Source organism: Psittacula echo (genome assembly GCF_963264785.1).
Source record: "Psittacula echo genome assembly, chromosome: 27".
NCBI classification, from domain to species: domain Eukaryota; kingdom Metazoa; phylum Chordata; class Aves; order Psittaciformes; family Psittacidae; genus Psittacula; species Psittacula echo.
This window is the reverse complement of record NC_137762.1, coordinates 3,667,736-3,692,246: the sequence shown is the minus strand read 5'-3', so window position 1 is coordinate 3,692,246 and position 24,511 is coordinate 3,667,736. Positions and strand designations below refer to the sequence as shown.

The window sequence follows — 24,511 nt, the reverse complement described above, 5'->3', positions numbered from 1 at the left end:
GGGACCCGCGGGGGTGGGGATGGGTCCCTGGGTGCTGCCCTGGCACTGGCCCCCCCCGCTCTCACCTCTTCCCCCCCCCCCCCGTTTGGGGCCTTTGATCCGGTTCCTTGTTGGGGCGCGTCCGAGCCGCGCGGAGCCGCGGGCAGGGCCATGGCCAGCACCGGGCAGGTACCGGGGGGACCCCATTGCGGCTGCGGGGACGCCCCCCGATGAGGCTGTGACGGGGGGGGGGTTTGGGGACACACAATGGGGCTGGGGGGGGTCAATGGGGCTGGAACCCCACGGGGCTGGGGGGACCGGGTCGGGAGCAGGGAAGGGAGCAAGGGGGGAGGGAGGGATTGGGGGGGATTCGGGGGTCTCCGCAGGTGGCGGGGGGGGTCTGTGGGTGCTCGGGGGGGTCCATCCCTGCCCTGTCCCCTGCAGCCCCCGAGGCGCCGCTGCGGGGCCGTGCGGGGCCCCTGGTTCCTGCTGGGCTTCGCCGTGGGGCTGGCGCTGGGGGGCAGCGTCCTGCGGGGCCTCGGGGGGCGGCAGGGCCCCCCGGAGCACAGGGGAGCCCCCCCTGCGCAGCCTCCCCGCGCCCACAGGTGAGAGCCGAGGGGGGGGGGGAGCGGGAGGGCGAGGTCCCGGAAGCAGGGACGGGCGCGGCCGGGGCGGTGGCGGTGACGTCCCCGTGGGGCAGCGGGGAGGTGGCACCGAGCGGCGAGGGAGCGGCTTTAACCTGCCCGGGGGGAGACCGAGCTGGGCCCTGAGGCTCCTCCCTGTGAGGGTGCTGAGGCGCTGGCCCAGGGTGCCCAGAGAAGCTGTGGCTGCCCCATCCCTGGCAGTGTTCAAGGCCAGGCTGGACACAGGGGCTTGGAGCAAGCTGCTCCAGTGGAAGGGGTCCCTGGAGCTGGATTGGAGCTTTCAGGTCCCTCCCAACCCGGCTCTTGTTTCTCTGGGCCGGCGCTGGGAGCTCGGAGCTGCGCTCATTTGGGATGCCCTGGATGTGGTGGGAGCCCGGAGCTGGGGCAGTGTCCGGTGGCGGGGTCCATGGGTGCAGCGCGGCTCCCTGTGCCCCGCAGTGAACAGGAGCCTGGCGCAGGCGCTGCGCGACCGCGTGCGTGTCCTGTGCTGGGTCATGACCAGCCCCGGCACCCTGGAGACCAGAGCCCGGCACGTGCGGGCCACCTGGGCCCTGCAACGTGGTGCTGTTCATGAGCTCCGCGCCCGAGCCCAGCCTCCCGGCCGTGGGGCTGCCCGTGGGGGAAGGCCGGCACCAGCTCTACTGGAAAACCATCCGCGCCTTCCAGTACGTGCACGAGCATCACCTGCACCAGGCCGAGTGGTTCCTCAAGGCCGACGATGACACCTTCGTGGTGGTGCCCAACCTGCGCTGGCTCCTGGCCGGGCGCTCCCCGGAGGCCCCCGTCTACCTGGGGAAGCGCTTCAAGCCCTTCGTGCGCCAGGGCTACATGAGCGGGGGGGCCGGGTACGTGCTCAGCAAAGCGGCCCTGCGGCTCCTCGTGGCCGCCTTCGCCGCCGGGACCTGCACCCACAGCAGCCCCGTGGAGGACGTGGCGCTGGGGCAGTGCCTCGAGAAGCTCGGGGTGCCCGCGGGGGACTCGCGGGACTCGCAGGGCCGGGAAACGTTCCACCCCTTCCCGCCGGAGCAGCACCTCACCCAGCCGCTGCCCCGCGACCGCTTCTACCCGCGCTACTCCTACTACCCCGTGCAGTGGGTGAGCAGCGAGCCAGCAACCAAACCCATCCCACGGGAGCGGGGGCGGGGGCGCAGAGACCCCCCAGCCCCCTCTGCACCCCCAGGTCCCCTCTGCACCCCCCAGCCCCCTCTGCACCCCCAGGTCCCCTCTGCACCCCCAGGTCCCCTCTGCACCCCCAGCCCCCTCTGCACCCCCCAGCCCCCTCTGCACCCCCAGGTCCCCTCTGCACCCCCAGCCCCCTCTGCACCCCCCAGCCCCCTCTGCACCCCCAGGTCCCCTCTGCACCCCCAGATCCCCTCTGCACCCCCAGGTCCCCTCTGCACCCCCAGATCCCCTCTGCACCCCCAGGTCCCCTCTGCACCCCCCAAGTCCCCTCTGCACCCCCAGATCCCCTCTGCACCTCCCAAGTCCCCTCTGCACCCCCAGATCCCCTCTGCACCCCCCAGGTCCCCTCTGCACCCCCAGCCCCCTCTGCACCCCCAGGTCCCCTCTGCACCCCCAGATCCCCTCTGCACCCCCAGCCCCCTCTGCACCCCCAGGTCCCCTCTGCACCCCCAGATCCCTTCTGCACCCCCCAGCCCCCTCTGCACCCCAAGTCCCCTCTGCACCCCCAGATCCCCTCTGCACCCCCCAGCCCCCTCTGCACCCCCAGATCCCTTCTGCACCCCCAGCCCCCTCTGCACCCCCAGATCCCCTCTGCACCCCCCAGATCCCCTCTGCACCCCCAGATCCCCTCTGCACCCCCCAGCCCCCTCTGCACCCCCAGGTCCCCTCTGCACCCCCCAAGTCCCCTCTGCACCCCCCAAGTCCCCTCTGCACCCCCAGATCCCCTCTGCACCCCCCAGATCCCCTCTGCACCCCCAGATCCCCTCTGCACCCCCAGGTCCCCTCTGCACCCCCAGATCCCCTCTGCACCCCCCAGATCCCCTCTGCACCCCCAGATCCCCTCTGCACCCCCAGGTCCCCTCTGCACCCCCAAGTCCCCTCTGCACCCCCAGATCCCTTCTGCACCCCCCAGATCCCCTCTGCACCCCCAGGTCCCCTCTGCACCCCCAGATCCCTTCTGCACCCCCCAGGTCCCCTCTGCACCCCCAGGTCCCCTCTGCACCCCCAGATCCCCTCTGCACCCCCAAGTCCCCTCTGCACCCCCAAGTCCCCTCTGCACCCCCAGGTCCCCTCTGCACCCCCCAGGTCCCCTCTGCACCCCTCAAGTCCCCTCTGCACCCCCAGGTCCCCTCTGCACCCCCAAGTCCCCTCTGCACCCCCAGATCCCTTCTGCACCCCCCAGATCCCTTCTGCACCCCCAGGTCCCCTCTGCACCCCCGAGATCCCTTCTGCACCCCTCAAGTCCCCTCTGCACCCCCAGATCCCTTCTGCACCCCCCAGGTCCCCTCTGCACCCCCAGATCCCCTCTGCACCCCCCAAGTCCCCTCTGCACCCCCAGGTCCCCTCTGCACCCCCCAGGTCCCCTCTGCACCCCTCAAGTCCCCTCTGCACCCCCAAGTCCCCTCTGCACCCCCAGATCCCTTCTGCACCCCCCAGATCCCTTCTGCACCCCCAGGTCCCCTCTGCACCCCCGAGATCCCTTCTGCACCCCTCAAGTCCCCTCTGCACCCCCAGATCCCTTCTGCACCCCCCAGGTCCCCTCTGCATCCCCAGGTCCCTCCTGCACCCCCCAGATTCCTTCTGCACCCCCCAGGTCCCCTCTGCACCCCCAGATCCCTTCTGCACCCCCCAGGTCCCCTCTGCACCCCCCAAGTCCCCTCTGCACCCCCAGGTCCCCTCTGCACCCCCCAGGTCCCCTCTGCACCCCTCAAGTCCCCTCTGCACCCCCAAGTCCCCTCTGCACCCCCAGATCCCTTCTGCACCCCCCAGATCCCTTCTGCACCCCCAGGTCCCCTCTGCACCCCCCAGATCCCTTCTGCACCCCTCAAGTCCCCTCTGCACCCCCCAGATCCCTTCTGCACCCCCAAGTCCCCTCTGCACCCCCAGATCCCTTCTGCACCCCCCAGGTCCCCTCTGCACCCCCAGGTCCCTCCTGCACTCCGCGGGCCCACCCGTGTCACGTGGCCATGTGGCGCCGGCAGGCAGCGCTGGCCCCGCCCATTCCTAAAGGCCCCGCCCCAAGGGTACGCACCGGGACCCACCCATCCAATGGAGACGCGCCCCGGCCAAAAGCCCCTCCCACTCTATTTGCATAGAGGACACGCCTCTCTAATTCTCACCTCGCCGAAGCTCCGCCCTCCTCATTTACATACAAACGACGCCCACCCGCCCTATTAGCATGCATGCCCCGCCCCCTCAGGCCACGCCCCCTCTGGCGCCCCCTGCAGGCCGCCGCGTGCTGCTCCGACCTCTCGGTCTCGTTCCACTACGTGGACGGGGTCCAGATGCACGCGTTGGAGTTCCTGACCCACCGGCTGCGGCCCTACGGATACCGGCACCGGTACCGGCCTGACCCCCCCGACCCCCTCCGGTACCGGCCTGACCCCCCTGACCCCCTCCGGTACCGGCCTGATCCCCCCGACCCCCTCCGGTACCGGCCTGACCCCCCCCGACCCCCTCCGGTACCGGCCTGACCCCCCCGACCCCCTCCGGTACCGGCCTGACCCCCCTGACCCCCTCCGGTACCGGCCTGACCCCTCCTGACCCCGTCCGGTACCGGCCTGACCCCCCCGACCCCCTCCGGTACCGGTCTGACCCCCCCCGACCCCCTCCGGTACCGGCCTGACGCCCCTGACCCCCATTGGCCCCCCCGCACCCCTTCCTTCACCGGTACCTGCCTGACCCTCCCCAATCCCCCCTGACCCCCGTGACTCCACTCCCCTGCCCGCTCCCGGCACCGGTACCGGCCCTGACCCTCCCCGAACCCCTTCCGGTACCGGTTCCAGCCCCCCCGTACCCCCAGCACCAGGACCCTGGTGCTCTCCAGCCCGCAGCCACGGCAGAGCCCCAAGGCCCAGCCCAACCCCAGCCCCATTGCGGGGCCCCCCCTCCCCATCCCGACCCCCCTGCGGCGCCGTCGCAGGAGCCGCGCTCACAGCGCCAAATCCAACATTGTTACGTACTTACAGTTACAACCCGACAACGCTGGACACGCCATGGCACGCTATGGCACGCTATGGCACGCCATGGCACGCTATGGCACGCTATGGCACGCTATGGCACGCTATGGCACGCCACGACAGACCATGACCTCCCTGGTCCCCCCAAGCCCTGGGGCCCTGGCTCAGCCCCACCGGCGCTGCTGGGGCGTCACAGCGAGGGGCACCCCTACATTCGTGGGAGGGTGCCAGGGGTGCGGGCCATGACGTGGGCCCCCTCCAGGCCCATGGGTGCCCCCCCAGGCCCATGGGTGCCCCCCCCAGGCCCATGGGTGCCCCTGGCACCACCCAACGGTGAAACGAAGCAATAAATTAAAGAGGATCCCAAGGGGACGGTGACAAAAGGGGGGCTGGGGGGGGGCACGGGTTCGGGGGGGTCTCAGGGCACAGTTTGGGGGGGGGTTGTACAAAAGGGGCTGTAGAAAAGGGGGTCGGGGCTGCTCCTGTCACGGTGCCGGTGCCAGGGGAGGGGACTTGGGGTAGGGGACCCATGGGGAGAGGAGGGATGGGGGGGACGGGACCCACGTCCGTAGGGAGCCATAGGCAGGAGGGTGACAGGAGGATCGCGGTGACACGGCCAGCGCTGTCCCCATGGGTGCCCCACACCGGGGCACCGGGAGGTGAGCGCGGTGCCACCAGCGCTGGGCGCTGGGACCTGGCACGGGCAGAGGGACAGGACCGGGAGACCCGGGTTGCTCCCGGCAGGAGCCGTGTAACAAACGGAGCCCCAGGGCGCCGAACCGGGGCCGGTGGCACCGGGGGCTGGTGGCGTCCCCCGCAGGCCGGGGGGGGCCGTGGCTACACCAGCGCCGTGTGCGGCTCGCAGGGCCCGCAGCTGCTCCTGCGGCCGGTGCCGCTGGCGCTGTCGGTGCTGCCGGCGCTGTCGCCGGGCCCGTCGCCGGGGCAGCCGTGCTGCACCAGGATGTCCGCGCACTCCCGGCTGCCGGCGCGGCGCGCGTAGAACAGCGCCGTGTGCCCGCGGCCGTCCCGCGCCCGCGCGTCCGCTCCGTGCTGCGGGGACACGGGCGTCAGCGCCGCGCTCAGCGGGAGGGGTTGGGGATGCGGGGATGGGGATGAGGGGATGGGGATGCGGGGATGGGGATGAGGGGATGGGGATGAGGGGATGGGGATGCGGGGATGGGGATGCGGGGATGGGGATGAGGGGATGGGGATGCGGGGATGGGGATGAGGGGATGGGGATGAGGGGATGGGGATGCGGGGATGGGGATGCGGGGATGGGGATGCGGGGATGGGGATGCGGGGATGGGGATGAGGGGATGGGGATGAGGGGATGGGGATGAGGGGATGGGGATGCGGGGATGGGGATGCGGGGATGGGGATGAGGGGATGGGGATGAGGGGATGGGGATGCGGGGATGGGGATGCGGGGATGGGGATGAGGGGATGGGGACGAGGGGATGGGGATGCGGGGATGGGGATGCGGGGATGGGGATGAGGGGATGGGGATGCGGGGATGGGGATGCGGGGATGGGGATGCGGGGATGGGGACGAGGGGATGGGGACGAGGGGATGGGGACGAGGGGATGGGGATGCGGGGATGGGGACGAGGGGATGGGGATGCGGGGATGGGCATGCGGGGATGGGGACGCGGGGATGGGGATGCGGGAATGGGGATGCGGGGATGGGGATGCGGGGATGGGGATGAGGGGATTGGGATGGGGGATGTGGGGATGGGGGACACAGGGATGGGGGACGTGAGGATGTGGGATGTGGGGATGGGTCTCTGGGGCTGTGGTTATCCCGAGGGGTTTGCAGCATGGGGGGGTTCTGTGGCTGAGCTGTGGTGCCTGTGGCCATGCCTTGTCCCCCATGGCCACATCATGTCCTACATGGCCACTCCGTGACCCCACGACCACACCACATCCCCCATGGCCACCCCATGACCACACCACACCGCCCTTGGCCACCCCATGCCCATGGCTATGTCACGGTCCCCATGGCCACCCCCCATACCCCACCACCAGCCCACCCCCGTGCCCGCACGTACCCACAGCAGCAGCTGGGTGATGACCACCAGCCCCATGTCACAGGCCACGTGCAGCGCGGGGCGCCCGTCCCCATCCCCGGTGCCGACGTTGAGCTGCTCCTTCTTGCTGTGGGCCAGGAGCAGCAGCACCAGCTCCAGGTCCTTGTCCTGCACGGCGCGGAGGAGCTGCTCCCCCAGCGGCCCCTCGGCCTCCGGCAGCGGCGCCAGGAACAGCTTCTGCTCGTACTTAGCCCGGATCCAGGCCTCCCGCTCCTCCCTGCGGGCACAGCGCGTCACGGGCTGCGGAGGGGGGGGCCCGGGGCCCGGTCCCGGGGGGTCGGGGGGGGGGGCAGCACCCACCGGGAGGACTCGGGGGTGGGTTTGCTGCGGCCCTGCGGGCTCTTCTCCCAGATGCTGTTGGCGGTGGCGTTGCCGATGGAGGTCAGCACCAGGGTCAGCTCCCGCGGCCAATCGTCCAGGTCCAGCGAGCGCACGCGGGAGAGGTGCGTGCCCAGGTTGCGGTGGATCCCCGAGCACTCGATGCAGATCAGGGCGCCCAGGTTCAGGCTGGCCCAGGTCGGGTCTGGGGGGGGCACGGAGGTGGTCGGTGACACAATGGGGGCATCGCGTCCACCTGGGAGCCCCCCCGGCTTGATGGCACCTCATGGGGCACAGCCCATGGCATTGGTGGCACACGGTGCTTCCTAGACCAGGCCATTGGGTAACCCAATGGCATGACATGACCCATGGCATTGGTGGCACACGGTGCTTCCTAGACCAGGCCATTGGGTAACCCAATAGCATGACATGACCCATGGCATTGGTGGCCCATGGTGCCGTGTGGCACACGGTGCTTCCTAGACCAGGCCATTGGGTAAGCCAATGGCACGACATGACCCATGGCATTGGTGGCCCATGGTGCCATGTGGCACACGGTGCTTCTATGCCCAGGTTATTGGTGGCATGACATGGCCCATGGCATCACACATGGCAAATGGTGGCTCCTCGCCCAGGGCATTCGATGGCCCATGGTGACACATAGCCCATGATGCTTCCTGACACATGTTGGCCCATTGGGTGGCCATGGTTGAACACGGCGCTTCCTCACCCAGGGCATTGGATGGCCCATGGCATGATGTGGTCCATAGCATGACACCACGTGGCACGCAGTTCCCATGGCACGGTGGCCAGTGACATCCCATCACCCCATGGCACCGTCACAGCACACATCAACCCATGGCTGTGCCACGTGGCACCAAGTGACCGACGGCTCCGCGCAGCGCCATGAGAGCAGCGTCCCGTGGCACTGTGTCACCACTGACCCCCCGTGTCCCCCCCCGTCCGCAGGGACCCCCACACTCACTGGGTGCCCCGCAGTCCACGCAGAGCGAGTTGCCGCGGGCGTTGCGGATGGCCTGGATGGCCACGGCCTCACTCTGGCTGTCCATGCGCGCCTGGGGGGCACACGGGGACCCTGAGCGGGGCTGGGGACGAGGGGGCCCCTCGGTGGCCGCCGCCGAGTCCCACCTTGTTCTTGCTGCTCTCGCAGCACTGGAGGCTGGCCAGGATCTGGCTCTCGATGGCCTGCACCCAGGCGTCGCGCTCCTCGAAGCTGCTCGCCTCGAAGTGCCAGGTCTGCCCCGTGCTGGACACGATGAGGAACTCGAAGTTCTCCTCCTCTGCAGGAGCAAAACCCCAACGCCCCGAACCCACGGTGGGTGCTGGGGCAGGGGGGATCCAACCCCCTATGGGTGCCCCCAGCGCCCCCAGCACCCATAGGTCCGCCGCAGAGGATGGAGCAGGGCAGGAGGAGCGGGGGGAGCCGGGGGCGGGAGCAGCCGTTACCTGTTTTATACAGATTTCTTAAACTACCAAAGCTTTTTAGCTTCCACATTTTGCGCTTGGCTGTGGCAGGGTCCGGAGCAGCGGGGGCAGAGAGAGGAAAGGGGGGGACAGAGTCACCAGAGCAGAAACACCCAGGCCCGAGGGACAGGGCACAGCGCGAGCGGGGCAGGGGGGGACAGAGCGAGTGGGGCTCAGCAGCGGTCGAGCATCCAGGGGCATCGTCCCCATGGAGGCAGCAATGGGTCCATGGGCACCCGGGGCCGGAGGGAGCCGCGGCCGTGGCCTCACCTTCCGCCTGCCCGGCAGAGCCCTCGGTCTTGGACGGGGTCATCAGCTTCTTCCTCCGGTGCTTCTTCCGGTCCATGAGCGGCGACGGCGGCGGCTCCCGGCCCGCGCTGCCGGGGCTGGAGATGGCTTCGAAGGGGGCGTCTGTGGAGACACCAACACCGATGGGTGCCGGGGCACCGGGGCCACCAGGGCCAAGGGGGGCACCAGAGTCACCAAGCACAGCAGGGTTGGTGACCATTGAAGCCACCAGCGTGAGCAGGTCCACCAGAGCCAATGGGTTCTCCATGGTCACCAGGTTCACAACTGTCACTGGGGCCACCAGAGCCACCAGAGTCACTGGGGTCAGCAGGGCCATCGAGATGACCCAGGTGTACAAGAGCCACCAGGACACTGGAGCCAGCAGGGTCACCAAGGCCATTGGGGTTGCTGGGCTAAGCAAAGCCACCGCGTTCACCGTGGAGTCCGAGATCACCAGGGCCACCAAGGGCCACCGAGGCTCCGGGTTTCCCAGGTCCATGGGTTCACTGGAACCAGCACGGGATGGGACAAGGGGAGAGCAGAAGGGACACGGGGCTCCTGGTTCTACCATGGGGTGGTGACCGGGTCCACTGGGACAGGAGGGGCACAAGGGGACAGGAGGGGGCAGAAGGGGACAGGAGGGGCACAAGGGGACAGGAGGGGGCAGAAGGGGACAGGAGGGGCACAAGGGGACAGGAGGGGGCACAAGGGGACAGGAGGGGCACAAGGGGACAGGAGGGGGCACAAGGGGACAGGAGGGGCACAAGGGGACAGGAGGGGCACAAGGGGACAGGAGGGGGCACAAGGGGACGGGGGGGCAGAAGGGGACGGGGGGGCAGAAGGGGACAGGAGGGGGCACAAGGGGACAGGAGGGGGCAGGAGGGGGCAGAAGGGGACAGGAGGGGCACAAGGGGACAGGAGGGGGCAGAAGGGGACAGGAGGGGCACAAGGGGACAGGAGGGGCACAAGGGGACAGGAGGGGGCACAAGGGGACAGGAGGGGCACAAGGGGACAGGAGGGGCACAAGGGGACAGGAGGGGGCAGAAGGGGACAGGAGGGGCACAAGGGGACAGGAGGGGCACAAGGGGACAGGAGGGGGCAGAAGGGGACAGGAGGGGCACAAGGGGACAGGAGGGGCAGAAGGGGACAGGAGGGGGCACAAAGGGACAGGAGGGGGCAGAAGGGGACAGGAGGGGCACAAGGGGACAGGAGGGGCAGAAGGGGACAGGAGGGGCACAAGGGGACAGGAGGGACACAAGGGGACAGGAGCTGTCCCTGTCACTCACCGGAGCTGATTCTGGCACTGGAGGCAGAGGCGCAGCGCTGCAGGGACCGCTCGCCCTTACCCGGCACCTTCAGCCCCGGCTCAGGGGGGAGGCTGAGCCCCACGGCTGCGGGGGGCACCAGTGACCGCCCGGCCTGCAGGACCCCCCCATTGCCACCAGCACCCCCATTGCTGCTGAACCCCCATTGCCACCAACACCCCCACTGCTGCTGAACCCCCCCATTGCCACCAGCACCCCCATTGCTGCTGAACCCCCCCATTGCCACCAGCACCCCCATTGCTGCTGAACCCCCCCATTGCCACCAGCACCCCCATTGCTGCTGAACCCCCATTGCCACCAACACCCCCACTGCTGCTGAACCCCCCCATTGCCACCAGCACCCTCATTGCTGCTGAACCCCCCCATTGCCACCAGCACCCCCATTGCTGCTGAACCCCCCCATTGCCACCAGCACCCCCACTGCTGCTGAACCCCCCCATTGCCACCAGCACCCCCATTGCTGCTGAACCCCCCCATTGCCACCAGCACCCCCATTGCTGCTGAACCCCCCCATTGCCACCAGCACCCCCATTGCTGCTGAACCCCCCCATTGCCACCAGCACCCCCATTGCTGCTGAACCCCCCCATTGCCACCAGCACCCCCATTGCTGCTGAACCCCCATTGCCACCAGCACCCCCATTGCTGCTGAACCCCCCCATTGCCACCGGCACCCCCATTGCTGCTGAACCCCCATTGCCACCAGCACCCCCATTGCTGCTGAACCCCCCCATTGCCACCGGCACCCCCATTGCTGATGAACCCCCCCCCATTGCCACCAGCACCCCCACTGCTGCTGAACCCCCCCATTGCCACCAGCACCCCCATTGCTGCTGAGCCCCCCCATTGCCACCAGCACCCCCATTGCTGCTGAACCCCCCCATTGCCACCAGCACCCCCATTGCTGCTGAACCCCCCCCATTGCCACCAGCACCCCCATTGCTGCTGAACCCCCATTGCCACCAGCACCCCCACTGCTGCTGAACCCCCCCATTGCCACCAGCACCCCCATTGCTGCTGAACCCCCATTGCCACCAGCACCCTCATTGATGCTGAACACCCCCATTGCCACCAGCACACCCATTGCTGCTGAACCCCCCCATTGCCACCAGCACCCCCATTGCTGCTGAACCTCCATTGCCACCAGCACCCCCATTGCTGATGAACCCCCCATTGCCACCAGCACCCCCATTGCTGCTGAACCCCCCCCATTGCCACCAGCACCCCCATTGCTGCTGGACCCCCATTGCCACCAGCACCCCCACTGCTGCTGAACCCCCCCATTGCCACCAGCACCCCCATTGCTGCTGAACCCCCCCATTGCCACCAGCACCCCCATTGCTGCTGAACCTCCATTGCCACCAGCACCCCCATTGCTGCTGAACCCCCATTGCCACCAGCACCCCCATTGATGCTGAACCTCCATTGCCACCAGCACCCCCATTGCTGCTGAACCCCCCCATTGCCACCAGCACCCCCATTGCTGCTGAGCCCCCCCATTGCCACCAGCACCCCCATTGCTGCTGAACCCCCCCATTGCCACCAGCACCCCCACTGCTGCTGAACCCCCCCATTGCCACCAGCACCCCCATTGCTGCTGAACCCCCGTTGCCACCAGCACCCCCATTGCTGCTGAACCCCCCCATTGCCACCAGCACCCCCATTGCTGCTGAACCCCCATTGCCACCAGCACCCCCATTGCTGCTGAACCCCCATTGCCACCAGCACCCCCATTGCTGCTGAACCCCCATTGCCACCAGCACCCCCACTGCTGCTGAACCCCCCCATTGCCACCAGCACCCCCATTGCTGCTGAACCTCCATTGCCACCAGCACCCCCATTGCTGCTGAACCCCCCCATTGCCACCAGCACCCCCATTGCTGCTGAACCCCCCCATTGCCACCAGCACCCCCATTGCTGCTGAACCTCCATTGCCACCAGCACCCCCATTGCTGCTGAACCCCCCCATTGCCACCAGCACCCCCATTGCTGCTGAACCCCCCCATTGCCACCAGCACCCCTATTGCTGCTGACCCCCCCCGCTCCCTGCGCTCTCCCCTCACTCACCCCCCCCCTCGTCCCGCAGGAGCCCATTGGCGCTGGGAGCGGGGCCGCAGGCGGAGATGGCGCGGGGGGGGCGCTTCCCTGGGACCTTGACCGTGGTGCGGAGCAAATCCATCTCCTTCCCATGGGTGCTGTGCAGGTAATCCTGTAAGGGACAAGGGAGGTGGCACCGGGTCCTGTAAGGGACAAGGGAGGTGGCACCGGGTCCTGTAAGGGACAAGGGAGGTGGCACCGGGTCCTGTAAGGGACAAGGGAGGTGGCACCGGGTCCTGTACGGGACAAGGGAGGTGGCACCGGGTCCTGTAAGGGACAAGGGAGGTGGCACCGGGTCCTGTAAGGGACAAGGGAGGTGGCACCGGGTCCTGTAAGGGACAAGGGAGGTGGCACCGGGTCCTGTAAGGGACAAGGGAGGTGGCACCGGGTCCTGTAAGGGACAAGGGAGGTGGCACCGGGTCCTGTACGGGACAAGGGAGGTGGCACCGGGTCCTGTACGGGACAAGGGAGGTGGCACCGGGTCCTGTAAGGGACAAGGGAGGTGGCACCGGGTCCTGTAAGGGACAAGGGAGGTGACACCGGGTCCTGTAAGGGACAAGGGAGGTGACACCGGGTCCTGTAAGGGACAAGGGAGGTGGCACCGGGTCCTGTAAGGGACAAGGGAGGTGGCACCGGGTCCTGTAAGGGACAAGGGAGGTGGCACCGGGTCCTGTACGGGACAAGGGAGGTGGCACCGGGTCCTGTAAGGGACAAGGGAGGTGGCACCGGGTCCTGTAAGGGACAAGGGAGGTGGCACCGGGTCCTGTAAGGGACAAGGGAGGTGGCACCGGGTCCTGTAAGGGACAAGGGAGGTGGCACCGGGTCCTGTACGGGACAAGGGAGGTGGCACCGGGTCCTGTACGGGACAAGGGAGGTGGCACCGGGTCCTGTAAGGGACAAGGGAGGTGGCACCGGGTCCTGTAAGGGACAAGGGAGGTGACACCGGGTCCTGTAAGGGACAAGGGAGGTGGCACCGGGTCCTGTAAGGGACAAGGGAGGTGGCACCGGGTCCTGTAAGGGACAAGGGAGGTGGCACCGGGTCCTGTACGGGACAAGGGAGGTGGCACCGGGTCCTGTACGGGACAAGGGAGGTGGCACCGGGTCCTGTAAGGGACAAGGGAGGTGGCACCGGGTCCTGTAAGGGACAAGGGAGGTGACACCGGGTCCTGTAAGGGACAAGGGAGGTGGCACCGGGTCCTGTAAGGGACAAGGGAGGTGGCACCGGGTCCTGTAAGGGACAAGGGAGGTGGCACCGGGTCCTGTAAGGGACAAGGGAGGTGACACCGGGTCCTGTAAGGGACAAGGGAGGTGACACCGGGTCCTGTACGGGACAAGGGAGGTGGCACCGGGTCCTGTAAGGGACAAGGGAGGTGGCACCGGGTCCTGTAAGGGACAAGGGAGGTGGCACCGGGTCCTGTAAGGGACAAGGGAGGTGGCACCGGGTCCTGTACGGGACAAGGGAGGTGACACCGGGTCCTGTAAGGGACAAGGGAGGTGGCACCGGGTCCTGTAAGGGACAAGGGAGGTGGCACCGGGTCCTGTACGGGACAAGGGAGGTGACACCGGGTCCTGTAAGGGACAAGGGAGGTGGCACCGGGTCCTGTACGGGACAAGGGAGGTGGCACCGGGTCCTGTAAGGGACAAGGGAGGTGACACCGGGTCCTGTAAGGGACAAGGGAGGTGGCACCGGGTCCTGTAAGGGACAAGGGAGGTGACACCGGGTCCTGTAAGGGACAAGGGAGGTGACACCGGGTCCTGTAAGGGACAAGGGAGGTGGCACCGGGTCCTGTACGGGACAAGGGAGGTGGCACCGGGTCCTGTACGGGACAAGGGAGGTGGCACCGGGTCCTGTAAGGGACAAGGGAGGTGGCACCGGGTCCTGTACGGGACAAGGGAGGTGGCACCGGGTCCTGTAAGGGACAAGGGAGGTGACACCGGGTCCTGTACGGGACAAGGGAGGTGGCACCGGGTCCTGTAAGGGACAAGGGAGGTGGCACCGGCGGTTCCGGGGCGGGCGGGCGCGGTGGCCGCGGGGCTCACGTTCACGCTGGGGTGGTAGAGCAGGAGCCCGTTGCTGCTCAGGGTCACGTATTTCTTCTTCCACTCCTTGTTGAGGGAGTTGCCGCTGCGCTTGAGCAGGAAGCTCTGGGCAGGGACAGGGGCAGCGCTGGCACCGGGGCGCGGGGAACATCGCCGCGTCCCCCCGCGGCCAAAACCGCACCTGCTTGATGGGCACCGGCACGGAGCGGGCGGCGCCGGGGCCCTCCAGGCTCCGCTTGTCCGAGTCGCTGCCGCGGCGCGTCTGTGGGGACCGGAACAGGGATGGGGAATGGGACAGGGATGGGGAATGGGACAGGGGCGGGAACAGGGATGGGGAATGGGGATGGGGATGGGGGACAGGGAACAGGGATCGGGATGGGGAATGGGGAATGGGACAGGGATGGGGAATGGGGGACAGGGATGGGGAATGGGACAAGGACGGGGACGGGGACAGGGATGGGGAATGGGGATGGGGATGGGGACAGGGAACAGGGATGGGGAATGGGGAATGAGAAAGGGATGGGGAATGGGACAGGGATGGGGAATGGGACAGGGATGGGGAATGGGACAGGGGCGGGAACAGGGATGGGGAATGGGGATGGGGATGGGGGACAGGGAACAGGGATCGGGATGGGGAATGGGGAATGGGACAGGGATGGGGAATGGGACAAGGGACAGGGATGGGGACGGGGGCAGGGGCGGGGGCAGAGATGGGGTCAGGGACAGGGACAGGGATGGGGACAAGGGACAGGGACAGGGACGAGGACAGGGGCAGGGAATGGGAACAGGGACAGGGGAATTGGACACATGAGGCCAGGTCACCCACCCCTGGTGACTCTGGGGTACCCAAATGCCTCCCTGTGCCACATTGGGAAAATATGGGTGTCACATGTCCCCTGATGCCACCACCCATCCAAAGGCGCACCGTGGATGCTACATGCCCCCCTGTACCGCCAGAGCACCATGGTGAGGCACCCGAGATCCACATGCTCCCCTGTGCCACCACCCTGCCAAGGGGACACTGAGGGCACCGCACGTCACTCACGGCGAAGAGGCTGGTGCGGCGCTTGGCCCCGCGGTGCAGGGAGCTGGGGGTGCCCGGGGCCACGGGGGTGTCGCTGCGCAGGTCCCGGTGGGTGACGTTGGGGGTGGAGGGCAGCGAGGACGAGTAATCGCTGGTGTGGCCATTGCTGGTCTGGGGACACAGCGGGGTCAGAGCCGCCAGCGGAGCCCCATGGCCGCGGGGGGTGAAGGGGGGTACCTGGCCAGGGTGGGAGCCCCCGAGCGGGGTGGAGGCGGCCGAGTGGCTGGGGGAGCTGGGCAGGGACTTGCAGGAGGCCACGAGCTGCTGCTGCTTCCTCAGCGCCACCACCTTCTGCGCCACTGCTCCAAGAGCCTCGTGTCAGGTGGGACGGGGGACATGGCACCGAGACCCCGGCCACCACCATGTCCCATCCCACCTCCATCACCAGCCATGGTCCCATAACACCTTCATCACCAGCCATGGTCCCATCACACTTCTACCATCAACACGGTTCTATCCCACCTCCATCACCAGCCATGATCCCTTCACCAGCCATAGTCCCATCACCACCTCCATCACCACCATGGTCCCCTAACACCTTCATCACCAGCCATGGTCCCATCCCACCTCCATCACCACCATGGTCCCATAACACCTTCATCACCAGCCATGGTCCCATCAAACTTCTACCATCACCATGGTCCCATCCCACCTCCATCACCAGACATGATCCCATCACCAGCCATGGTCGAATCACCACCTCCATCATCACCATGGTACCATCCCACCTCCATCACCAGACATGGTCCCATCACACTTCTACCACCACTATGGTCCCATCACACTTCTACCATCACCATGGTCCCATCCCACTTCCATCACCAGCCAGGGTCCCATCACATTTCTACCACCACCATGGTCCCATCCCACCTCCATCACCAGTCATGGTCCCATCCCACCTCCATCACCACCATGGTCCCATCCCACCTCCATCACCAGACATGATCCCATCACCAGCCATGGTCCCATCACCACCTCCATCACCACCATAGTCCCATAACACCTTCATCACTAGCCATGGTCCCATCCCACCTCCATCACCACCATGGTCCCATAACACCTTCATCACCAGCCATGGTCCCATCCCACCTCCATCACCACTATGGTCCCATAACACCTCCACTACAACCATGATCCCCATCCCACCTCCATCACCAGTTATGGCCCTATCCCACCTCCCTCAACCCCCCCGTCCCCGCCGGCACATGGGGCACCCACCCTCGGTGAAGACCCTGTCCACGTTGAGGCCGTACGTGGCGCAGGTCTCGTAGTAGAGGCAGCGCCTCATTTCCCCGCAGAGCGCGCGGGCCCGGGCGTCCTCCACCACGCGCGGGCTGGAGGAGCTGATCTTGTCTGTGGGGAGCAGCGGTGAGGGGGGGCTGTCCCCTCCCCACGCCAGCCCCAGGGGGGTCCCCCCCCGGCTCACCCTGGGTGCCCACCAGCGCCAGGGCCACCTCAGCGGCGCCCCGGTGGGTGACGAGCAGCTCGTGGAGCTTCACCACCTCCTGGAAGCTGCCCTCGCTCTCCAGGCTGAACACGAAGATGACGGCGTCGGCCCAGCCGGCGAACTGGGGGGGACACAAAGGGGGGGTCAGAGCCCGGCCCCGCTGCGGGGGCCCCCGGCCCGGCCCGCACCCACCTCCGGGTCCGGGGCTCCTCCTTCCTCCCGGATGAGCAGGAGGTGGCTCTGGCCATCAACCGTCACCTCGCGCTTGAACTGACCACCTGAGGCAGGGAGAGAGCAGAGACCCTGAGCTGGGCCCATGGGCTGAGACCCCATGGGCTGGAGCACCCCATGGCCAGGAGCACCCCATGGCCAGGAGCACCCAATGGCCTTGAGCACTCCATGGCCATGAGCACTCCATGGCCTTGAGCACCCCATGGCCATGAGCACCCCACAGCCATGAGCACCCCATGGCCATGAGCACCCCATGGCCATGAGCACTCCATGGCCTTGAGCACCCCATGGCCATGAGCACCCCATGGCCATGAGCACCCCACGGCCATGAGCACCCAATGGCCATGAACCCCAGGGCCTTAAGCACCCAGTGGCCATGAGCACTTTATGGCCCTGAATACCCAATAGGCTGGAGAACCCCATGGCCCTGAGCACCCCATGGCCATGAACACCCCACAGCCTTGAGCACCCCATGGCCATGAGCACTCCATGGGCTGGAGCACTTCATAGCCTTATGCACTCCATGGCCTTGAGCACCCCATGGCCATGCCCAACACTCTGGCCTTGACCATCCTCTTGTCCATGTTCAGAACCATGGCCTTGTCCATCCCATAGTCATGGACTAAGCTGAGGCCCATGGTCATGCCCAAGCCTGTGACCATGCTCAGCTCCATGACCATACTCCCTCCCTACAGCCTTGTCCATCCCACGGCCAAGCTCAAGCTCATGGTCATGCCCAATCCTACTATGACCATGTCCAGCCCCATGGCCATGTCCAGCCCCATGGCCACTCACTCTCGGTGGGCTCCAGGCCCACGTAGGAGCCGGTGAGGAAGCGATGGACAAGTGCAGACTTCCCGCTCCTGCTGCTGCCCAGGACACCCTGGGGACAGAGCAGAGGAGGTGTCAGGGTGCTCATGGGGACAGGGACATGGGGACACAGGGACACGGGCACAGGGGCACGTGGACACGGTACCCACCAAGCGGATCTCGGGGATGGAGCGACCCAGGGTCCATTCCTGGCTGTTGACCAGAGCCTCTGTGGGGCAGGAGAAGGGTGGGACGGTGCCACCAGCCCCAGGCCACCCCCAACCCGCGCCGCGGCACCGGCAGCAGCCGTGGGCAGCACCCGCCGTCACCAGGCAACGCACCGGGGGCGGTGGAGACGTGACGTGATGTGCGGGGACGGGGACATGGAGCCCGGCACGGGATGGGGATGGGGATGGGAATGGGGTGGGAATGGAGGTGAAGCGTGGCAGGAGGACGTGGCCTGGCACAGGAAGATGATGGGCACCAGGACACGATGGGCACCAGGACATGATGGGCACCAGGACACGATGGGCACCAGGACATGTCGTGTCATGAGGACACAACAGGCACCAGCACACAGCGCGGCACCCATATGTGGCCTTGCACAGGATGTTGATGGGTGCCAAGAGGCAACACGGCACCAGGGTGCAGTGTGGCATGGGGGCACAACGGGAACCAGGACACGATGGCACCAGGATGCGGTGTGGCAAGAAAACACAGCATGGCATGGGGACCCAATGGTCATGGGGACCCAATGGTCATGGGGACCCAATGGGCATGAGGACCCAATGGGCATGGGGACCCAATGGGCATGGGGACCCAATGGGCATGAGGACCCAATGGGCATGGGGACCCAATGGGCATGGGGACCCAATGGGCATGGGAACCCAATGGCATCAGGACCCAATGGGCATGGGGACCCAATGGGCATGGGGACCCAATGGGCATGAGGACCCAATGGGCACGGGGACCCAATGGCATCAGGACCCAATGCCATCAGGACCCAATGGCATGAGGACACGACGGCACCAAGACGCAGCATAGCACGAGGACACGATGGGTTTCAGGACGCGATGGGCACCAGGATGCGGTGTGGGACGTGACGGGCACGAGGCCGTGGCGGCTGCGGCGCACACGATGACACGGGAGGCACGAGGCCGTGGCGTGGCACAGGGCCACGAGGAGCGCGAGGGACCGGGCACGAGGATGCACCCGGCCCCGGGCACGAGGACACAGCGTGACACAAGCACGCGGCGGCGCACGAGGATGTTCCCTGTGCCCCCCCAGCCCCTGGGCACCATGAGAAGGGAAACTGAGGCTGGGCACAGGCAGAAGGTGCCCCCCTTTCCTGTGCCTCAGTTTCCCCGGCCATGCTCCCGGCCCCCCATGCACCCCATGGCGGCGGGGGGACAGACGGACGCAGGCGGAGGATGGACGGACACGCGATGGGTGGCACAGATGGCGGCAGTGATGGACGGACGGGTACCAGGACAGGAGAGCGCAGGGGGGCTGAGCCCCACAGAGCCGCCACGGCGGGGAAACTGAGGCACCAGGGCCCCACACCACCAGAAGCCACTTAGGGGGTGGCCTCGACTTGGTGTGTCCCCAGCCCCCAGCCATGGGGCACAGACGGGTCCCAGCCCCACACAACCCCTTCCCAGCCCCACACCCCCTCCTCAGCCCCATTGCACCCATTCCCACCCCCCCCACACCGCCCCCAGCCCCACGGGGACACCGGGGCGCAGCCCCACAGCCTCAGGCAGGGCCGGTCCATGGGACCCGCGCATCCCCCCCCATCGCACGGCGCTCACCGGGGGGGGGCCGCGGGGAAACTGAGGCACGTCCCGGAGCACCCGGTACTCACGGGGGGGCGCCCAGGGGGGCGCGGGGGGGGGCGCGGGGCTCTTGGCGAAGATGCCGCTGATGAACTTGAGCATCTTGCGGTCGCGGGTGGAGGCTCGGCCGCCTTCGCGCCCCCGTTTGAGCCCCGTCTCGGTACCGGCGGCACCGGGGGGCGCGGCGGGGGCCGGGACCGGGGTCAGCCCCCCCGCCACCGGGGGCAGGTCGCTGTAATCCAGGGTCTTGCTTTTGCCTTTGTGCGGGGAGAAGCGACCCCGTCCCGGCGGCCGCGGCCCCGCCTCAGGTCCCGCTTTGCCCCCCGCGGCTTTGGGCCGCCCCTTGCCCTCGCCCTCGGGCCACGAGAGGCGGCTGCCCCCGGCCCCGCTCGCGGTCGCCTTCAGGGGCCCTTTGGTGGCCTTCAGGGGCTCCCCGGGGGTCGCCACTTTAAACGGCTTCGTCCCGGTCAAGCGGAGCCGGCGGGGCCCGGCCGAGGGGTGCGGGGAGGACACGGGGTGCGGGGGGGGTTTGGCCACCTCCGGGGTCACCTCGGGGCACCCCCACGTTGCCTGGGCCAGCAGCGGGGGGCGCGGGGTCGCCAGGGCCGGGGGGGGGCGGCCCCGCTCCCCTGTGGCCTCCAAGGTGCCCTTGGACCCCCCTCGAGGGGGGAGGTCGGGTTTTGGGGGTACGGCGGGGGGCAGGGAGGCCGCGGGGGGTTTTGGGGGTACGGCGGGGGGCGGCGGGAGCGCAGCCGGGTCCGGTTTGGGGGGGACAAGCGGGGGTTGGGGGGGGGGAAGAGACGCCGGGTCGGGTTTGGGGGGTACAAGCGGAGGGGGGGGCAGCAGGGTCGGGTCGGGTTTTGGGGGTACAACGGGGGGGGTGGAGGTGGGAGAACGGGGCCGGCGGGAGGCGGCGGCGGCGGGGCGGGGAGGGGGGGCCGAGGCCTCGGTGATGGGCGTCGGGCCCGGGCTGGGGGTGCGGGGGCTGCCGGGGGGGGCCGCAGCGTCGGGGGGGCCGGTTGTACTTATCCAAAGAGCGTCCTGGCGCTGGAAGAGCCGCTCGGGCCGCTTCGTTCTGCCGCCGCCACCGGGCTCCTCGGGGCGGGCGGCATCAACCGGCCTCCCCCCGGGGCGGGGGGACCCATCGCTGCCCCCCCCCGCCGCCGCCGCCGCCGCCGCCGCCGCCGCCGCCGGCTCCGGTTCTCCCGGCGCTGCCGCCACCGACTCGAGCTTGACGAGGGTGAGGGAGATGAGGAAGGTTGTGCGGCGCTGGAGGCCGCTGGTCCTGCTCATGGGTGCGGGCAGGGACCCCCCCCCCGGCCCGGGCAGGCGGCGAAGCCCCCCCCTCGCTGTCCCTGTCCCCGTCGCTGTGGATCCGCGTTCCCCCCCCCCGTTCCCGGTGTTCCCGGTTCGCTGGAGGATGCTCGGCGCCGTCCCCACCCCCGGCCCTGCCTCCCCGAAGCCTTTCCCCGCTCCTCGCCCGCCCCCGGAGGGGTTGGAACCGACACCGCCCCCCCCCACCGAACAAACCCCCCCCATAACAACCCCCCCCCAACCGAACAACCCCCTCCCGGAGCGAGCAACCCTGCCCCGGGTTAAAGACCGGGGGCACCGTGGGGGGTCCCCCCCAAGGATGGGGGCTGTGGATGTGGGTGTCCGGGGGGGGGTTATGTGGGGGGGGATGGGGGTGGTGGGGCGAGGGGGCATCGGGGGGGCATAGGGGGGCATCGGGGGGGGGTATGGGAGGTGTATGGGGGGTTATGGGGAGGTATGGGGGGGGCTATGGGGGAGTTGTGGGGCGATTATGAGGGCTATGGGGGGGGATCTAAGGCGATTATTGGGGATTGTGAGGGTTATGGGGGGGCTGTGGAGGTGCTGGGGGGTCCCCGTTTGGGGGGTCCCGGGAGGGTCCGCACACACGTTCCTGGCCCCAGCCTCCCTTTTCCCGTCATGTTTTTAGCATCTCCCCCCTCCCGCATCCCGTTATCCCGTTGCCGTGGCAGCGGCAGGGCCGGGGATGGAGCCCTACGGGCGGTCCCCAGCGGTTCCCCCCCTCCCCGGCCTGTGTGTGCCCCCCCCCGGGGGGGTGCTGGGTTTCGGGGGTCGTTCCCCCCCCCCCCGCTCCCCTCCCTCCCCCCTTGTTACTGCCACATTCCCGCTGCTCGTGACAGAACCGGGAGCGTCGCCCCAGCAACGCGCCCACGGCACCACCGGGATGGATGGATGAGGGGGGGCACCCCTTGATCCCCCCCCTTGTCCCTGCCCGTCACTGGGGGGGTGACACGTGCTCCCCTCACAGCCCCCCCATAGTGCCAGTGTTGCCCCCCCCCATTCCCAGTACATCCCAGTCCCTCCCAGTGCCCCCCCAGCAGCCTTCAGGCGAGGGGCTGGGTGCCCCCCCATCACCCATGGGTGGCTCCTGTGTGTCTCCCCCCAACTCTGGGGGGGGTCACGGCGAGTCTGACACCGCCCCCACCAAACCAGTCCCATCCCCATAGACATCCCCAGGCCCTGCTGCCCCCATTGGAGTTGTGGGGCTGAGGGGGAGGTCAGAAGCACCCACAGGGGGTGAGAGCTGGGCCCTGGGGTGGGGGTGCTGATGGGGGGGGTCCCTGTGCCCCCCTATCCGTGGGTACCACTTTCTGGGTGCTTAGCAACGAGGCATCCCCCTGCTTCCTGTCGCCATGGCAACAGTGCTGGGGAGATGCCAGCACATGGGGGGGGCGTGCAGGGATGCAGAAGGGGGGCACAGGGATGCGGAGGGGGGGCACAAGGATGGGGGACACGGGCATGGGGGGCATGGGGATGTGTGTGGGGGGTGGAACCAGCACCCAAGTCCTTGGGGACACCACCCCATTGGACACCCAGCAATGGGGACCATGGGATGGGGGAGCACCCCCCACCCATAGCACCTCCATGGGGCCCTTCAGAATCAGGGCCCTCCCCACATCCCCCCCCCCCCGGGGCTGGGCCCCCCCCGAGTTGAGGAAACGGCCCCAACGTCACCGACCGCAGCCCCGGGCTGAGGCACCGGAAACCAGCAAAGGCGGCAGCAGGAGGCAGGGGAGGGGCTGGAGACCCCCGACCCCCCCCGGGCTCTGACCCCCCCCAGCGCGTCCCCAGGTGGGTCCCGGGGGGCGCTGGGGATCCCCAGCCCCGGGCAGTGTCGAGGGAGGGAACCAGGACCCCGCAGTCTGTGGGGGTCACAGGGACCAGCCCGGTGTGCGCGGGCACCAGCCCAGGGTGCGGTGTGGGGCAGGGAGGACCGGTGTCATGAGCTGGCGTCTGTCCGGCTGCCCATCGTGCAGCCACCGTCCTCCTGCCCACCTCGCATCACCCATCCCGCTGTCCCTCTGCCCATCCAACCATCAAACCACCGGCCCCCCAACCCTCCATCTGCCCATCTCACCAGCCCCCTCCTGTCTGTGCGTCCATTCATCCCTCTGTCCATCCATCCATCCCTCCATCCACCCCACAACTCATCCCTCCCTCCCTCTCTCTCTCCCTCCCTCCATCCATCCATTCATCCATCCCTTCATCCACCTGTCCACCTGCCTGTCCAATCCATCCACCCATCCACCCATCCATCCATCCATCCATCCATCATCCATCCATCCATCCATCCATCCATCCATCCATCCATCATCCATCCATCCATCCACCCATCCACCCATCCACCCACCCATCCATCCCTCCATCCATCCATCATCCATCCATCCATCCACCCATCCATCCATCCATCCATCCACCCATCCATCCACCCATCCATCCATCCATCCATCCATCATCCATCCACCCATCCACCCATCCATCCATCCACCCATCCATCCATCCATCCATCCACCCGTCACCCCTCTGTCCATGCCTCCATCCATCCAACCATCTGTCCCACCACTCACCCCTCTGTCCATCCACCCTGCTGTCCATCCATCTGTTCATTCACACATCCTTTGTCCCTCCATCCATCCCTCCATCCATCATCCATCCCTCCGTCCATCCCTCTCTCCCTCCATCCATCCATCCCTCCATCCCTCTGTCCATCATCCATCATCCATCATCCATCCGTCCGTCCATCCCTCCTCTGCTCACCCGCACACCCACCCACCATGCCCCTGTCCATCCCTCAGTCCCTCTCTCCATGCCCCCATGGGTCCCTCCATCCATCGTCCCGTCCCTTCACCCATCCATCATCCACCGCCCCCCTCTCCTCCATCCCTGCCTCCCTCGCTCCACCACGAGTCCCTCCCTCCCTCCGCCCCCCCCCGCTCCCTGCTCCCCGGCACCTCGCAGGTCGCGCGCAGCCGCCGCCAGCGCCCGCCGCAGCCGGGGCTCGGTCACGGCCTCCACGAGCGCCCCGAGCGCGTTGAGGCTCCGCTTGGCCTCCTCGTGCCGCCGCACCTCGGCGCGGATGGCGGCGAGCGCCCGGCCCCGCGCCCGGCTCATGGCACCCGCGGGGCTGCGGCGGCCCCGGCCCGGCCCCGCGCATCCGGCCCCGCGCTTCCTGCGGGACGCGGCGCCTGCAACGAGCCCGGACACGCCACGGCCCAACCCGGCCCAGCCCGGCCCAGCACCGCCCGCGGCTCGCGTGGGGACGCGAGAGGAGCCGGCTCCGCATGGGACACACCAGGGACACAGCATGGACATGCCAGGGACACACCAGGAACACACCAGGGACACACCATGGACATGCCATTGACACACCT

The 24,511-nt window shown here is 68.2% G+C and overlaps 2 protein-coding genes across 3 annotated transcripts; one reads left to right on the top strand and one right to left on the bottom strand.

The window, feature by feature from the left end:
- Positions 1–150: 150 nt before the first annotated feature.
- Positions 151–5,011, top strand: LOC308230631 (glycoprotein-N-acetylgalactosamine 3-beta-galactosyltransferase 1-like; the record flags this gene model as incomplete). The annotated part of the gene is given in 6 exon segments (XM_080635429.1): positions 151–168; positions 424–584; positions 1,069–1,173; positions 1,175–1,718; positions 4,034–4,267; positions 4,592–5,011. Coding segments are annotated over 6 exon segments (1,482 nt in total).
- A 297-nt stretch (positions 5,012–5,308) lies between these two features.
- Positions 5,309–24,251, bottom strand: AGAP2 (ArfGAP with GTPase domain, ankyrin repeat and PH domain 2; the record flags this gene model as incomplete). 2 transcript variants are annotated; one of them, XM_080635393.1, is made up of 19 exons in its annotated part: positions 5,309–5,815; positions 6,812–7,067; positions 7,151–7,373; positions 8,154–8,244; positions 8,318–8,469; positions 8,636–8,695; positions 8,924–9,064; positions 10,228–10,332; positions 12,332–12,473; positions 14,402–14,506; positions 14,583–14,663; positions 15,447–15,596; positions 15,663–15,784; positions 16,704–16,838; positions 16,912–17,053; positions 17,125–17,210; positions 17,959–18,046; positions 18,144–18,202; positions 19,838–21,101. In XM_080635393.1, 19 exons carry the CDS (start codon positions 21,099–21,101, stop codon positions 5,603–5,605), a joined length of 3,615 nt encoding a protein of 1,204 aa, XP_080491519.1. In that variant the 3' UTR covers positions 5,309–5,602. The 2 variants fall into 2 exon arrangements, with proteins under 2 accessions (XP_080491519.1, XP_080491520.1); XM_080635394.1 differs by lacking the exons at positions 8,636–8,695; positions 19,838–21,101 and adding an exon at positions 24,092–24,251.
- Positions 24,252–24,511: the final 260 nt, after the last annotated feature.